This window comes from Salvelinus namaycush, chromosome 9 (assembly GCF_016432855.1).
Source record: "Salvelinus namaycush isolate Seneca chromosome 9, SaNama_1.0, whole genome shotgun sequence".
Classification (NCBI taxonomy): domain Eukaryota; kingdom Metazoa; phylum Chordata; class Actinopteri; order Salmoniformes; family Salmonidae; genus Salvelinus; species Salvelinus namaycush.
The window spans coordinates 4017064-4035593 of NC_052315.1; the positions used below are offsets into that span (position 1 = coordinate 4017064).

The window sequence follows — 18530 nt, forward strand, 5'->3', positions numbered from 1 at the left end:
TTACGCACATCCAAACTTTTTACAGGAGCTGGACAAAGATCCAATGTAAAGAAAAAGGGGGATATAGTGCTCCCAGATGTAATGGTTTATAAAAATCATGGGAACCGTCTTACAGATCGCATTTGCACTTCTACAGAAATAGCAGACGGCTCATGAATTGCATTGCATGCGAGCCATGGACGTTTTCACCATAAATCCGTGGATGGTGAATCCTTCTAATAAGTTTGGTTTGTAATCAAATGAAACAAAAAGCAAGATGTTTTTTAAACAAAAATATTTCTAAATAGGATGGAGTCAGAATCATGATATCATAAATGAATAAATAACGCTCTGAGTTTCTGAACACCCAGAACACACTCTGGCACTCCAGAGAACATTTCCGTACACACCCAAAATCGATAGTAGAAGTTGATCAGAAACCCAGCCTAAAACCCCAAACAGCAAGCAATGCAGGTGTAGAAGCATGGTGGCTAGGAAAAACTCCCTAGAAAGGCCAGAACCTAGTGTTGTGGACAGAATGGCTCAAAGGGAAGGCAGACAGGCAGGCCTATGTGTGCTTGTGGTGTGTATCGTATTATTACACAAGCCATTGTGGCATGCCTCATCTGTCAAAAGCAAAGCCATTTCAAAACTAACAAAACATGACAGCAATATTGGCTCACGCCTTCAAACCACACACTGCTCTTATTGCTAGCACAATGGCTAATGTTGGGAGACAGACTTTAAAAATAAGCCGTATTGACATAATGGCTACCAAGTAGATGGTCTTTGAGCATCAGCTCACGCTCAACAGCTCACGCTGTCTTCTCAAAGATCGACGATTGGGCAACGTTTTAGACACTGTGTTAGCTTTATTGCGTGCTTCCTGATAAAGCTATGGCACGTCTTAATTAAACATAGAGATAAGATGGATGGATGGACAGTCTGTTGTTTGCAGTGTGATTTCTTAGTCCATCGATAACCGTGCTTCTACACCTGCATTGCTTGCTGTTGGGGTTTTAGGCTGGGTTTCTGTACAGCACTTTGAGATATCAGCTGATGTACGAAGGGCTATATAAATAAATTTGATTTTTGATTTGATTTGATAACATATTGGGTCTTTAATCTCTCTCTGGGTCTTATTTTATTTTATTTTTATTTCACCTTTATTTAACCAGGTAGGCAAGTTGAGAACAAGTTCTCATTTACAACTGCGACCTGGCCAAGATAAAGCAAAGCAGTTCGACACATACAACAACACAGAGTTACACATGGAATAAACAAACATACAATCAATAATACAGTAGAAAAATAAGTCTATATACAATGTGAGCAAATGAGGTAAGATAAGGGAGGTAAAGGCAAAAAAAAGGCCATGGTGGCGAAGTAAATACAATATAGCAAGTAAAAACACTGGAATGGTAGATTTGCAGTGGAAGAATGTGAAAATTAGAGATAGAAATAATGGGGTGCAAAGGAGAAAAATAAATAAATAAAGTAGGGGGAGAGGTAGTTGTTTGTGCTTAAAGCTAGTGGGGGAGATTAGTGTTTCCAGTTTCAGAGATATTTGTAGTTCGTTCCAGTCATTGGCAGCAGAGAACTAGAAGGATCCCTGCTCATTATACCTTATCCAACCTTTCATTTCCACCACTCACACATGCAATGACATCACCTGGTTTCAATGATGTTTCTAGAGACAAGATCTATCTCATCATTACTCAATACCTAGGTTTAACTCCACTGTATTCACATCCTACCATACCTTTGTCTGTACATTATACCTTGAAGCTATTTTATCGCCCCCAGAAACCTCCTTTTACTCTCTGTTCTAGACGACCAATTCTCATAGCTTTTAGCCGTACCCTTATCCTACTCCTCCTCTGTTCCTCTGGTGATATAGAGGTGAATCCAGGCCCTGCAGTGCCTAGCTCCACTCCTATTCCCCAGGCGCTCTCTTTTGATGACTTCTGTAACTGTAATAGCCTTGGTTTCATGCATTAGAAGCCTCCTCCCTAAGTTTGTTTTATTCACTGCTTTAGCCAACCCGGATGTTCTAGCCGTGTCTGAATCCTGGCTTAGGAAGACCACACATTTTTTTTAAATCTCCATCCCTAACTACAACATTTTCAGACAAGATAGAACGGCCAAAGGGGGCGGTGTTGCAATCTACTGCAGAGATAGCCTGCATAGTTCTGTCCTAATATCCAGGTCTGTACCAAAACAATTTGAACTTCTACTTTTAAAAATCCACCTCTCTAAAAACCAGTCTCTCACCGTTGCCGCCTGCTATAGACCACCCTCTGCCCCCAGCTGTGCTCTGGACACCATATGTGAACTAATTGCCCCCCATCTATCTTCAGAGCTCGTGCTGCTAGGTGACCTAAACTGGAACATGCTTAACACCCCAGCCATCCTACAATCTAAGCTTGATGCCCTCAATCTCACACAAATTATCAATGAACCTACCAGGTACCACCCCAAAGCCGTAAACACGGGCACCCTCATAGATATCATCCTAACCAACTTGCCCTCTAAATACACCTTTGCTGTTTTCAACCAAGATCTCAGCGATCACTGCCTCATTGCCTGCATCCGTAATGGGTCAGCGGTCAAACGACCTCCACTCATCACTGTCAAACACTCCCTGAAACACTTCAGCGAGCAGGCCTTTCTAATCGACCTGGCCGGGGTATCCTGGAAGGATATTGACCTCATCCCGTCAGTAGAGGATGCCTGGTTATTTTTTTTAAATGCCTTCCTCACCATCTTAAATAAGCATGCCCCATTCAAGAAATTTAGAACCAGGAACAGATATAGCCCTTGGTTCTCTCCAGACCTGACTGCCCTTAAAACTTCTTATGGCTGCAGTCCCGTTAACGGGATTGATATGACAACAGCCAGTCGAAGTGCAGGGCGCCAAATTCAAAAAACAGAAATCTCATAATTAAAATTCCTCAGACATTCATGTGTCTTATATCATTTTAAAGGTAATCTTGTTGTTAATCCCACCAAAGTGTCCGATTTCAAATAGGCTTTTCAGCGAAAGCACTACAAACGATTATGTTAGGTCAACACAAAACCACAATAATCACAGCCATTTTTTCCAGCTACAGATAGCTTTCACAAAAACCAGTATAGAGATAAAATTAATCACTAACCTTCGATTATTTTCATCAGATGACACTCATAGGACTTCATGTTACACAATACATGCATGTTTTGTTTGATTAAATTCATATTTATATAAAAAAATCTGAGTTTACATTGAGGCGACTAGATTCACTAGTTGCAAAAACATCAAGACTTTGCATAGCCACATCGTTTCAACAGAAATACTCATCATAAATATAGATGATAATACAAGTTATACACATGTAATTATAGATATACCTCTCCTTAATGCAACCGCTGTGTCAGATTTCAAAAAAACTTTACGGAAAAAGAAACCCACGCTATAATCTGAGACGGCGCTCAAAAGTAAAACACCACAGCCGCAAAGAGGGCGTCAACATAAACAAGAAAATATATGATAAATATTCCCTTACCTTTGATGATCTACATCAGAGAGCACACCAGGAATCCCAGGTCCACAATAAATGTTTGTTTTGTTCGAAAAAATCCGTTATTTATGTCCAAATACCTTCTTTTGTTAGCGCGTCTGGTTTACATATCCAAACGCTAATTCTGGTCAACGTTATATCGGACAAAAACTTCAAAACGTGATATTACCGGTCGAAGAAACATTTCAAACTAAGTACACAATCAATCATTAGGATGTTTTTAACATATAGCTTCAATAAAGTTCCAACTGGAGTATTCCTTCTTGTCTTCGTGAGCAATGGAACGTAAGTGACTTCCACGAGGAAAAAGCATGATCAGAAAATGGCTGCTTGATGGACACCTGACTGATTCTGCTATCATTTTCTCCCACAACATCATAGAAGTCTCAATATAATTTCTATTGATGGTTGACATCTAGTGGAACCCCTAGGCAGTGCAACATCATTAGTAGCTCAAGGGGATTTCTTTAGGGACTCTGGTGAATACATACAAGCTCAGATTTCTGACTTCCTGTTTTGATTTCAACTCAGGATTTTGCCTGCCAATGTGAGTTCTGTTAATCTCACAGACATAATTCAAACAGTTTTAGAAACTTTAGAGTGTTTTCTATCCAATACTAATAATAATATGCAAATATTAGCAACTATGACTGAGGAGCAGGCCGTTTGATATGGGCACCTTTCATCCAAGCTACTCAATACTGCCCCTTCAGCCATAAGAAGTTGACATGACTCTATAGAGTGATGGACCTTCTACACTGTAGTTTAACATGACTCTATAGGGTGATGGACCTTCTACACTGTAGTTTAACATGACTCTATAGGATGGTGGACCGTCTACACTGTAGCTTAACATGACTCTATAGGGTGATGGACCTTCTACACTAGTTTAACATGACTCTATAGGGTGATGGACCTTCTACACTGTAGTTTAACATGACTCTATAGGATGGTGGACCTTCTACACTAGTTTAACATGACTCTATAGGGTGATGGACCTTCTACACTGTAGTTTAACATGACTCTATAGGGTGATGGACCTTCTACACTAGTTTAACATGACTCTATAGGGTGATGGACCTTCTACACTGTAGTTTAACATGACTCTATAGGATGGTGGACCTTCTACACTGTAGTTTAACATGACTCTATAGGGTGATGGACCTTCTACACTGTAGTTTAACATGACTCTATAGGGTGATGGACCTTCTACACTAGTTTAACATGACTCTATAGGGTGATGGACCTTCTACACTGTAGTTTAACATGACTCTATAGGATGGTGGACCTTCTACACTGTAGTTTAACATGACTCTATAGGGTGATGGACCTTCTACACTGTAGTTTAACATGACTCTATAGGGTGATGGACCTTCTACACTGTAGTTTAACATGACTCTATAGAGTGATGGAACATGACTCTATAGGATGGTGGACCTTCTACACTGTAGTTTAACATGACTCTATAGGGTGATGGACCTTCTACACTAGTTTAACATGACTCTATAGGATGGTGGACCTTCTACACTGTAGTTTAACATGACTCTATAGAGTGATGGACCTTCTACACTGTAGTTTAACATGACTCTATAGAGTGATGGACCTTCTACACTGTAGTTTAACATGACTCTATAGAGTGATGGACCTTCTACACTAGTTTAACATGACTCTATAGGGTGATGGACCTTCTACACTAGTTTAACATGACTCTATAGGGTGATGGACCTTCTACACTGTAGTTTAATATGACTCTATAGGATGGTGGACCTTCTACACTGTAGTTTAACATGACTCTATAGGGGGATGGACCTTCTACACTGTAGTTTAACATGACTCTATAGGGTGATGGACCTTCTACACTGTAGTTTAACATGACTCTATAGGATGGTGGACCTTCTACACTGTAGTTTAACATGACTCTATAGGGTGATGGACCTTCTACACTAGTTTAACATGACTCTATAGGGTGATGGACCTTCTACACTGTAGTTTAACATGACTCTATAGGATGGTGGACCTTCTACACTGTAGTTTAACATGACTCTATAGGGTGATGGACCTTCTACACTGTAGTTTAACATGACTCTATAGAGTGATGGACCTTCTACACTGTAGTTTAACATGACTCTATAGAGTGATGGACCTTCTACACTAGTTTAACATGACTCTATAGGGTGATGGACCTTCTACACTGTAGTTTAACATGACTCTATAGAGTGATGGACCTTCTACACTGTAGTTTAACATGACTCTATAGGGTGATGGACCTTCTACACTGTAGTTTAACATGACTCTATAGGATGGTGGACCTTCTACACTGTAGTTTAACATGACTCTATAGGGTGATGGACCTTCTACACTAGTTTAACATGACTCTATAGAGTGATGGACCTTCTACACTGTAGTTTAACATGACTCTATAGGGTGATGGACCTTCTACACTGTAGTTTAACATGACTCTATAGGATGGTGGACCTTCTACACTGTAGTTTAACATGACTCTATAGGGTGATGGACCTTCTACACTAGTTTAACATGACTCTATAGGGTGATGGACCTTCTACACTGTAGTTTAACATGACTCTATAGGATGGTGGACCTTCTACACTGTAGTTTAACATGACTCTATAGAGTGATGGACATTCTACACTAGTTTAACATGCCTCTATAGGGTGATGGATTGTATGAACTATAGTTTAACTTGGAGCCATCAGTGGAAGCTAATAATGACCCTATACATTAACATGATGGTTCATTATAAAGCCTGTCTCAGTCAGCCCAGAGATGGGGATCTCACTCATTGTTTTAACCAGAACAGGTATGAGTATGCTCATTTGAAGTAAGCTTCAAAGTGTCATGGACGTGATTGTTCCTTATTAGTCAGGAAATCAGGAATTCCAGCATTTCGGACATACTCCTTTTATAATTCATTGAATTGACCTTCCCTAAACCAAACTAGGACTAAGTTCTAAGTTCTATATTAGTTAGAGCCAACCCGGTAATGAAGTAACGGCTCAAATGTTTTTGTTGTAGACAGGTTCGAGAGAGTGGTCGTCAAGGACCAGGTTTATAAGGAAACACTGCGGTGACTGACAGAGCTGCTTCAGAAGGTCACTAAGAGGTGTTAGCTAGCCACCCTTGACTGGTCCACCCAGTGAGCTGAGCTACAACAGTAAGGGCTGCCACGTTAGTGAGCGGACAGATACCTGGGTCGTATTCATTAGTGCAAACCCGCAGCAAAACATTTTGCAACAGAACTAAAACCAGCATTTCTTATTGAAGGTAATTCAAATAGTCCCTCCGTTTCAGTACCATTTTCTTCCGTTTGGTGCCTAATCAACACGACCTAGGACTGAAAAACGTGTTATATTGTCGACCTGCAGAGCACCCCCTGAAGGCAATGACAGATCCCCTGTTGTGTTGCTATGTCGACCAGAGCAGGTGGAAGAATGTGACGATGTGCTTGCATCACACACACACACACACACACACACACACACACACACACACACACACACACACACACACACACACTGACCCACTTGCTCATTGATAATTGATGTGATGATGAAATATTACTTCATTTTGCAGAGGGCCTCCATTCTTTTGATAGTCACTAGTGGCATAGAACGGACAGCCAAGCTGATATTCATACTAAAGTTAAAAGCGATAAAGACCTAAACCTGTGAGAGGGATGTTTTTGAGAAGAAAAATAAGTTATGTGTTCTTTGCGTCTTACATAATGATTTTTACTTCCTGATACCGATATTGCATTAAAAAAAATAACATCTTGCGTATATATCACTCAGTGTTGCATTCGCATCAGCTGTTGCCTTGTAATGCTTTTTGTAAATACTGTTAAGGAGTCGTTCCACCAATTCAGTGCCTTTTCTGAGAAGTGTAACTTGGTCAAAACAAAATGTTTGATTTCACCCCATTTTAGAATTATGTCCAGAAGTGCACATAAAACGCATTTAATAAAAAATAATATTTCCAATCTCAAGAGGTAAAAAAATTACTATAGTAAATGCCATTTAAGTGCCAAATAAAGTAACAGAGTTGGCGATTTCATCTTTAATCAGACATAAATCCCCCCTTGTTACAGGTGGAATGGAAGCTCTTTGTGTGCAACAGGGAGTGACAATTCAATGAAAACTTCACAAATGGTCTTTTTTGTTGGGGATTAAAAAAAATCTAGCCTGTGTATCTATGGGTAACCTAACATAGCAGGCGTAAAAGATTAAGCCTGAGCGGAGTTCCAACCTGGTCTCATAGATGTAACGTATTAAATGTAAATGCGGGACTCTCAAATTAGTATGATATGTCACGTTTGGTATGGTTACATAAGATAGAAGTTTACTTAAGGCAATAGTGAAAATAGGATGGATGGGTCGGCCGAACGTGTGTAAATCAAATCACATTTTATTTGTCACATGCGCCAAATACTTGAAATACTTACTTTACAAGCCCTTAACCAACAATGCAGTTTTAAGAAAAATAAGTGTTAAGTAAAACATAGATTAAGTGAAATTGTTTAATAAAAATAACAAATAGTTAAAGAGCAGCAGTAAAGTAACAGTAGCAAGGCTATATACAGGGGATAACGGTACGGGGTAACGGTACAGGGTACCGGTTCAAAGGTTGCGTGTTCAAATCTCATCACGGACAATTTTAGCTACTTAGCAACTTTGCAATTACTTAACATGTTAGCGAACTCTTCCCCTAACCTTAATCCTTAAATCTAACTCCTAACCTTAACACTAACCGCTAACACCTAGCCAAGCTAATGTTAGTGTTAGCCACCTGGCTAACATATCATACATTTAGCCATTTTTTTATATACTGTACGAATTGCAATTCGTAATATACTGTACAAATTGCAATTCGTAACATATCATACGAATTGCAATTTGTAATACAGTATATCATACAAAATGGATGATGGACATCCACAAATTAATACATAATTGGAGTGTCCCGGTTTTACATTTATTATGTTACCTAAACCCCGAGTCAAGGTTGGGAGTTGCCAAATCCGGTTTCAGAGGAAAAAGGAAGTTAGGTTGAATTAGTTATATCCTGAAAACCGGATACGTCCCGGTTGTTGGCAACTCCGCTCAGGGTGATGTATGGGTAACAGGGTTGACGTGTTATGCTCAACCATAAAGAGTACAACCAGCTCACCTACTTTTACACTATGATTTGACTATTAGTTGTTCAATTTTTGTTTGAAAAAATATATATATATTTTTTAAAAAGGAACATTTTCACCATATTAAAACAACAGTTCATGTCACAGTGTTGACCAATGAGGGATAGATGTAAATGAATCACTAATCACGTTAAATAAATAATATTAATAAAAGACTGTCAAAGCAACACAATAACTAGGGCTTTACAATGATGGTGAAATGCTGGGTTTAAGTGGGTTAAAATCTTCTTAGATGCCACAGAGGGATATATAAAAATGCTGAATTTTGGCCATTTAGCAAGTCTTTATTCATATAACAAAAATCAGATTTATTGAATTCTCCATCTGGTCTTTATTAAAAAGTACTTCATTTAATATAACAGGCTTTTAAAATTCAATATTGATTCACAATATCTACTTAAAATTTGTAAGGACGTAAAATGCACTCTTTTTGAGAAATGGCCTTCGTGTGCTGATGAATATGGGAAGTCTTAACCCAATCACACATAACGTTGGCTATGATAATGCTCCCAGTATAACCACCTAACCCCTCACTCCTTCCCTCTTGCCACGCCCCCCCCCTCCCCTCTCTGCTTTCCAGGCAGCCAGTCGTACACAGGAAGTGAAAAGGACCTTTCACCACGGGGCCGCCATATCTCCTGAGGAGCATCCAGCTTCCTGTAACTCCATCCGCAGGTTGTAATCATCCAGCTTCCTGTAACTCCATCCGCAGGTTGTGATCAGGGTCAGGGCATTAGAGAGGCTAGAGGTCGGTGGAGAGGTGGAGGGAGAGAGGGGGCAGAAGGAGGGAGAGGTGGAGGAAGGGGGTAGAGAAGGAGGAGGGGTGAGAAGGAGGGAGAGGGGTGGAGAAGGAGGGAGAGAGAAGGAGGTGGAGGAAGAGGGGGAGGGAGAGAGAAGGAGATGGAGGGAGAGAGGGGGCACAGGAAACAATGTGCAGGATTGTATAGAACACTTTAGTAACACAACACGGCTCTCGAATAAGCACAACAACAAATAAGCTTGCAAGCCGCCTGATACGCCCTACCTACCTAACCAGCTGGCCAAGGCTTTCTTCTCTTTACCTATCTCTCTCTTTTAACTCTCTCTCCTGGAGATTAAATACCAAAGTACTTGCTCTCCAACATCATCTGAAACACATTGGATGTTACATAACCAGCTACTGGACAAAATTAATGAATTCCAATTCTATGGTACCGTGTACATTACCAGCTATAATGTAGTAGCACTATTGCTAACCAAAGGCTGTGTCTCATCAAAGATGGGTGAAAGGGTTGGTAGAGGGTTCCTTCCACCATGTCACTTTTACAGTTGACTGTTAGGAATGTTAAATGAGTGACCTATTGAGGAAGGAGGAAATTAAAGTATTTATGACTAACACTATGGTGATGGAGTAGGGCTCCTTAACAAAAATCTATTTATGACTAACACTGTGGTGATTACAGTAGGCTGTATCAATAAAGAAATATGTAATCAGTGTCTTATAGACCCCTCCATTTCCGGTGATGAGGTGGTCGTAGTATAGGGTATATAACATGCTCAGGTGAAATTAAGCTGGACTTTGCCACCTTTCTTATTCCGTTAAAAGGGTTTTGATTTTGCTTTGTTTTGACTCGGTCTTCCTAGTCCATTTGCAATTTGCGCACACACACACACCACTGGATAGTGGTGTGTGTGTGTGTGTGCAAATTGCAGCAATTTGACTGATTCTGCCCTCCTGCTTTCCATCTGAACTTTAATGCTCTCAAGTTAACACCTACCTGTTAAGCCTGTAAATGCTCTCAAGTTAACGCTTACCTTTAAGCCTGAACTTAAATGCTTAACTAATACTTTCATAAGAACTACATAAACAGCTGTAGAGGGTATTTTACAACCAACCATACACGTCACATTATGGACAAATCTCTCTTTTGTCCAGGAATTAATTTTTCCTTCGTTCTATACGGATGCTTATAAAGAAACCGGGATTGAATTACTTATTTACTAAGGTTTTTTGTGTGTGTGTGTGTTAATCGAAATCAAGTTGTTACGCTGGTCTGGATCGTCTCTTGACTTGTAAAATAGTTTGTTGGTTGCTCAGCTCTTTGAAGGGAAATGTCAACTAAGTGAATATCAGCTTTACTTTGATTTGTTATCGTAATTCACTTTGAATAGCTGCTCTCATTGAACTTTTCATTATGTTAAATTATAGTGTTTACAGGAAAGACACAAAGATGAAGTACTTCTGTCTGGCTATTGTACATTAGACTGTAGATAATCATCTGTCAGACTAGTGTACATTAGACTGTAGATAATCAGACTAGTGTACATTAGACTGTAGATAATCAGACTAGTGTACATTAGACTGTAGATAATCATCTGTCAGACTAGTGTACATTAGACTTATGAGGTTTTATTCACATATAAAATCAATCACATAACGTAGGCTACTTGAATCCGGATGACATTTGAACTAGACTTAATCTAGTCTTGAATTTGCCTTTTAACATTTCCACAGTCTCACCGATGCTTTACTGTACAATATTTCTGTCATATGTAGCTGAATTTGTGTGATAATGTATTTTGACACAGTAGCAATGAATTTGTCATATCTTTGTATACATGAATTAAATAAACGTTTAAGTGTTATTTATGCTATTTTACACTTGTAACACTAAAGGGCTGGTTTCCCAGACACAGATTAAACCAAGTCCTCCTAAACTAAAGCGTATGTTCAATGGAGATTCTCTATTGAACATGCTTTTTAGTCCAGGACTAAACTTAATCTGTGTCTGGGAAATTGGTCTAAACCATAACAAATGATTGCAAACTTATTTTCTTAAGTGTACCTTTTCAAGAAATGTTGAAAGGGACACATTGTCTTGCCCCTCATGACAAACAATGCATTACCATTAGAGTTATAGACTCCGTGGCCAGTTTATTAGGTATACCACCCCGTTTACGAAAATGGTTCGCACCTACAGACAGTCACATGGCCGTGGCTTCCTATATAAAGCAGGCAGACAGGCATCAAGACATTCAGTTACTGTTCTATTTAAACGTTAGAATGGGCAAAGCGAGTGACCTAAGTAACTTTGAGCGTGGTATGATTGTCGGTGCCAGGCGCGCCGGTTTCCAGTATCTCAGAAACAACCTGCTTCCTTTTTACGCACCACAGTGTCTAGTGCAGCGGTTCCCAAACTAGGGGTCGCGACCAATATGGGGTTCCTTGATATGAAAATGGGGTCGTGGGAGAATTTCCAAACTCAAAAACTCCCCAGCTGATGCTCTCCAAATGGACGTTAGCTGTGAGGACTGAGATGCCCATGCATTGACTTTTGTTCGCTATACATGTCAGGGGATGCTATTCACGATGACATATTGTTCTCTCTCGTGATTCCTCAGCATGACACAGCACAGGGGATGTTTAGTGTGCTGTGTGGCTATATTAACAAAAAACTGATTCCATGGGATCGAATGGTGAGCTTATGCACAGATGAGACTCCATCTATGGTGGGCAGGCCTCTGCACTCTAGTTATGAATGAGTCTCCTTCTGCCAGATGGATGCATTGTATGATACACCGAGAGCACCTGGCTGCAAAAGAGCTGAGCACAGAACTCGTGAGATATACTGCAGCAGGTAACTTCCATTGTATACGACATCAATGCGCATCCACTGCACGCCTGTTAGCAAAACTACGTGAAGATATGGGATCAGAGCATGACATTAGTCTATTTCACACCGAGGCTTGGTGGTTGTCAAGGAGGAGTGGTGGAAAGATGTTTTGCATTGAGAGAGGAACTGTTGTCATTCACAATGGATAGAAAGTCAACCAAGTCTTTTTGTGTGTTTTTGTTTTACATCCATTGTGAATGACAACAGTTCGATAACCACCAAGCCTCGGTGAGAAATAGACTAATGTCATGTTCGGTTTCCCAAATATGTGTGTTACATAGGCAAGGAGGCACATTTTCTTTTCGTTACACAGAAAGACAAAGAAGTCCGTTTTTTTTAACGTGTAATGAAAGGAAAATGTGTCTCCTTGCCTATGTAACAGACATATTTGGGCAACTGAATGCAAGCATACAGGGAAAATACAAAAACATTCTACAGATGAGTGACAGAATCAGTGGATTCAGAGGAAATCGTTCTTATTGGAGAGTCTTTCAAAAGCGAACCACGCCCCCTTCCTTCTGCTGTGCATGTATCTAACAGAAAACACTTGTGATAACTGCACATCTCCAACGCTTGGAAGAGCACTTTGGGACATACTTCCCAATCCGTTTGGCTGTGATCCTGGCTCAGCGGACATGCTGGTAAGTGAAATCGAACAGCTGTGTCATGTGACCGAATGCAGATAACGTATTCATGGGTCACTGCGGAGGAGTTTTGGTTCCTGACTCAAAAGTAATACCCTGCCGTCTCCCACTGAGCATTACAACTCATGGTACCCTTCGCCAGATCATATCTGTGTGAAGCTGTATTTAGGGCTCTTGTCTACATTAAAACCAAATATAGATCCAGGTTGGATGTGATCGCAGGGAAATAATGTTAGGATGTTTATCAATTGACTGACATAGCCCCAAATAAAAAAGTAAACATTGGCTGGTCTAGGGTTTACCGGCTATGGTGCGACAAACAAAAAACATCTAACAGCGGCAGTCCTGTGGGCAAAAACAGCTTGTTTATAAGAGAGGTCGAAGGAGAATGGCAAGAACGGTTCAAGCTTACAGGCAAGGCCACAAACAGGCAAATAACAGTGCAGTACAACAGTGTTGAGCAGAACATCCTCTTGGAATATACAACTCGTCAACCTTTGTCTCGGATTGGCTATTGCAGCAGATAACCTCCCTGGGTTCCACTCCTAACAGTTAAAAACAAGAAGAAGCTGCTTCGGTGGATACGCCATCACCAACACTGGGACAATTGAGGAGTGGAAGAACATCCCCTGGTCTGATGAATCCCGGGTTCCTGTTGCGTCATGCTGATGGCAGAGTCAGGATTTGGCGTAAGCAGCATGAGCACATGGCCCCATCCCGCCAGGTTTCAACGATACAGGCTGTGGTGTAATGGTGTGGGGAATATTTTCCTTGGCACACGTTAGGTCCCTTGATACCAATTGAGCAACGTTTGAATGCCACACCTTATAGAATTGATGCCCCGAAGAATTCAGACTGCTCTGGAGGCAAAGGTGGGTCCAACCTGGTACGAAATGGGTGTACCTAATAAACTGAGTAAATAATACCACATTTTTATATATCAAAATGTATTGGTCGCGTACACATTGTGCAGATATATTGCGGGTGTAGCTAAATGCTTATGTTCCTACCTCCAACAGTGCAGTAATACCTAACAATACACGCAAATCAAATGAAGAAATATTAGAACGAGCAATGTCAGAGTCCGCAATATAAATATACAGTGAGGTCCAACAGTATTGGGACAGTGACACATTCCAATATTCAACTACTTGTATTTTTATTTAAACGTCTAAATTCTGCATTCCTCCTCAGTTTTGGTGGATGAGAGAGTGTGGCGCTATGCCACACAGCCCTCATAGACGGGCCTCTCAGTGGCACACGCACATGTCAAGAAAGCCAGCTATGTTGTGTCGGTGTGACACCCTATGGATGGAGTCCCTAATAAACATGCAGCATTGTTTTGCCAATTGGGGGGAAGGTCTCCAGAAGAAAGTCTGTAGGCCAGGAGTTGCTTTGTAAATAGTACCGGTTGACGCAGGTCTAGTTTTTGGCATTCTAAGCGGGTCTAGTATTTGGCATTCTAAGCGGGTCTTGGCATTCTAAGCGGGTCTAGTTTTTGGCATTCTAAGCGGGTCTTGGCATTCTAAGCGGGTCTAATATTTGGCATTTTAAGCAGGTCTAGTTTTTGGCATTCTAAGCGGGTCTAGTATTTGGCATTCTAAGCGGGTCTAGTTTTTGTCATTCTAAGCGGGTCTAGTTTTTTGTCATTCTAAGCGGGTCTAGTTTTTGTCATTCTAAGCGGGTCTAGTTTTTGGCATTCTAAGCGGGTCTAGTTTTTGTCATTCTAAGCGGGTCTAGTTCTTGGCATTCTAAGCGGGTCTTATTCCAGCTCTGAATTTGGCTTTCCTGGAAATGTTATTTTCAGTGCCCCGTTTTAATGTTGCGCACACGGCCAGTGAGCAACGGCACAATGTGAGGAAACGTACCGCTCGTGGCGGTGTGACCCACTCTCCAAGTGGCCGCTTGAACCCAGAGCACGAGCCACGGCGGCATCGCTTAGCAGTCACTGCGACAGAGTAAGTCGGACGCTCCTTATCAAAACAAAAGTGTAGATACAGAGAGAGAGGTAATATGGAGAAAACATGGAACAGTCTTTATCATCAAAACAGGCTAACCATGTCAAACTATCAACAGTGTATCACCGATTTTACGTTACCACTCATTTTCTTCAGCATGAGGAACCTGACTGAACAGGCCTATAATAATTCCTTCAGCATGAGGAACCTGACTGGACAGGCCTATATTAATTCCTTCAGCATGAGGAACCTGACTGGACAGGCCTATATTAATTCCTTCAGCATGAGGAACCTGACTGAACAGGCCTATAATAATTCCTTCAGCATGAGGAACCTGACTGGACAGGCCTATATTAATTCCTTCAGCATGAGCAACCTGACTGGAGAGGCCTATATTAATTCCTGATAACTTGGAACACATTTCAACTCGAATAATTAAACCATTAAATCAATCAGTTTATCCAGCCTTGACACTTCCTTGTAAAAAATGTTTATATTACAAATTCATTAGCCTGGCTACATATATGTTTGTGCTGTTTTACCAACCTGGAGTGACAATGAGCATAAGAGTTAGAATGACACAGCAAACAGATCTGGGACCAGGCTACACATTCATAGGGCTACAGAGGACATCTCTTGACATACAGGCCTACAAGAGTTTGTTATCCTTGTAAGTTTTAACATGAGGGGTCTTTCTGAGTTCTCCCTGCTGTTGCAACAGTTGTTTGTGAGCTTCAGGTGTTCGCTGAAGAAAGACCCACAGAGATCTCCTGCAGGGTCGCCATCTGAGGGCCCTCCATGAGTACGAGGCTCACTAACACTCACTGACACTCGCTGACTCCGTCAGCTGTGTTTATCTCTAGACAGCCAAAGTGTTGCACTGATACAAGAGGACGCCAGGCGAGAGCCAGCTTTTCTGTCTCTCCAACTGTTTTACTATCCTAGCCCCCCCCCCCCCTTTCCTGGACCCACAGCAGAGTAGTTCGGTTCCAAGACTCCATCCACCCATCCCCAACGTTGCTCAACTGACTTCACCAACATTTGAAATTGAGTGGCTGGTTTCTTTAAAGACGCATTTTCAGTGATTTGATTGTCACGTTTACCAACTTAAGATGTGAATAGCGATGCCATGGAATGAATGCACGGTTTTTGTTTTTGTCATTATGTGTTATGTAACTTATTTTACGTGTCATAGGATTTGAAGTGTCTATCAGTCAAATTCACCACCAAAACTGTAAATCCACACTAACACCTTCGACACTTTCAACATTTCCCTTATCTAATGTACCATTTAAGGTTGTCGCCAATTCAGGACAAAGATGTGAGTTCACAGATTATATGATGTTTAATTTTACGTGTGTGACCTTTACAGAAATGTCCTCAGAAAGTCCCTCTAAACCTCAGAAAACCTGAACAAAACTATCCTTATATTGTTGAAGGCCATTTTATACTGTGGTTTTAGCCTGGTCTCATATTTGATTTATTTCATCTTTATTTAACGAGGCAAGTCAGTTAAGAACAAATTCTTATTTACAATGAGGGCCTAGGAACAGTGGGTTAACTGCTTTGTTCAGAGGCAGAACGACAGATTTTTACCTTGTCAGCTCGGGGATTCGATCTAGCAACCTTTCGGTTACTGGCCACTAGTCTACCTGCTGCCCCTCAAAGACTATACGTAACATAGTAAATGTTAATCTGGGACAATCACATTAGTATGATATGTTATGTATGGTATGGTTACATAAAATAGAAGTTTACTTACGGACTCATCACGGACAACTTTAGTATTTAAGCTAATTAGCGACGCATGTTAGCTAACCCTTTCCATAACCTTAAACCTTTAAATTAACTTGTAACCCTAACCCCTAGCTTAGCTAACGTTAACTACCTAGCTAACGTTAGTCACAAGAAATTAGAATTCACAACTTATCATACATATTTGGTTTTTCTTCACAAAGATAATTGCACAATCATTGTGGAGATACCGCACAGTTTTGTCAACATTTTTGTGACAAAACAACATCTCTGTTGTCATACAAAAATCTGAGTTATATCACTGTGTTGGTCATATCATAGTGTTGATCTGAGACTGATGGTTTTCAAACGGTACAGGACCATAGTGTTGGTCTGAGACTGATGGTCTGAGACTGTTGGTTCTCAAACAGTACGGGACCATAGTGTTGGTCTGAGACTGATGGTCTGAGACTGTTGGTTCTCAAACAGTACGGGACCATAGTGTTGGTCTGAGACTGATGGTCTGAGACTGTTGGTTCTCAAACAGTACGGGACCATAGTGTTGGTCTGAGACTGATGGTCTGAGACTGTTGGTTCTCAAACAGTACGGGACCATAGTGTTGGTCTGAGACTGATGGTCTGAGACTGTTGGTTCTCAAACAGTACGGGACCATAATGTTGGTCTGAGACTGATGGTCTGAGACTGTTGGTTCTCAAACAGTACGGGACCATAGTGTTGGTCTGAGACTGATGGTCTGAGACTGTTGGTTCTCAAACAGTACGGGACCATAGTGTTGGTCTGAGACTGATGGTCTGAGACTGTTGGTTCTCAAACAGTACGGGACCATAGTGTTGGTCTGAGACTGATGGTCTGAGACTGTTGGTTCTCAAACAGTACGGGACCATAGTGTTGGTCTGAGGTGGATGGTTCTCAAACGGTACAGGAGCATAGTGTTGGTCTGAGACTGATGGTTCTCAACCAGGAAGCAGCAGGAGATAAAAAAGGTTAAGTCTTTGCCATTTCTCATATAGCAAGGCTTCGGTAAATCTTGATGAAGATCACCAACATACATGGAGGCCATGGACTGCTGTCGGGAGACACCGACTCGACCCCAAACAATTCAGAACTCAAGAACTCGGAAACCTGTGTCCACACCTGCTACCAACTAGCCAGCTAACTAGCTAGGTTGCAATGGAGCCCACTTCGCCTGGAGCTAACGAATGTTTCCAGCGTCTCTTGTCCGGGACAATATTGACAATCCGGAGTTCCAATGCAGCAATTGTTTGCTAGCGGAGGACTACAGGATTGAGGTAGCTATGCTTAGATTAACAAATCTAAATTCTGCACAAACTTATGGGGAAAGCGGAAATTGGAACTTTCTCTTTCTCAACTCCTATGGCAGGATGCCGCTCGGGCCTAAAGGATGTTTTCCGCCTTGTCATCCGAATGTCCTGTGCTGTATTGACAATGTTGATACTTTCTGGAAACAAAGCTCATATTATAAGGAGGATGGGATCCACCCAAATCATTTGGGTTCCTGGATCCTTTCACAGCATTATAAGGCTGCGTTGAGATAGTGACTTATAAATGACCCAAGTCCAGCTCATTTAATCCCTACCATTGTGTTACTGAGATGTCATAATACTTCAGCAAATGTACATTATCCCAGGGGGCGCTGGAAGACAAATTGTATAACTGCCTTAATTCTGCCGGTCCCCAGGAAGAGTAGCTGCTGCCAATGGGGATCCATAATAAATACAAATAAGTAGCCTAATTTAAGTCCCTCTTA

General features: G+C 41.1%; 1 protein-coding gene across 3 annotated transcripts in view; it reads left to right on the plus strand.

Annotated features, from left to right (window-relative positions):
* LOC120053598 (lisH domain-containing protein ARMC9) overlaps positions 1–9513 on the plus strand; it is a 108842-nt gene extending 99329 nt beyond the window's left edge. For all 3 annotated transcript variants that reach the window (XM_039000738.1, XM_039000737.1, XM_039000736.1), the window contains one exon: positions 9332–9513. In XM_039000738.1, coding sequence (XP_038856666.1) covers positions 9332–9393 — 62 coding nt within the window. In that variant the 3' untranslated portion in view covers positions 9394–9513. The remainder of the gene's footprint in view (positions 1–9331) is intronic.
* Positions 9514–18530: the final 9017 nt, after the last annotated feature.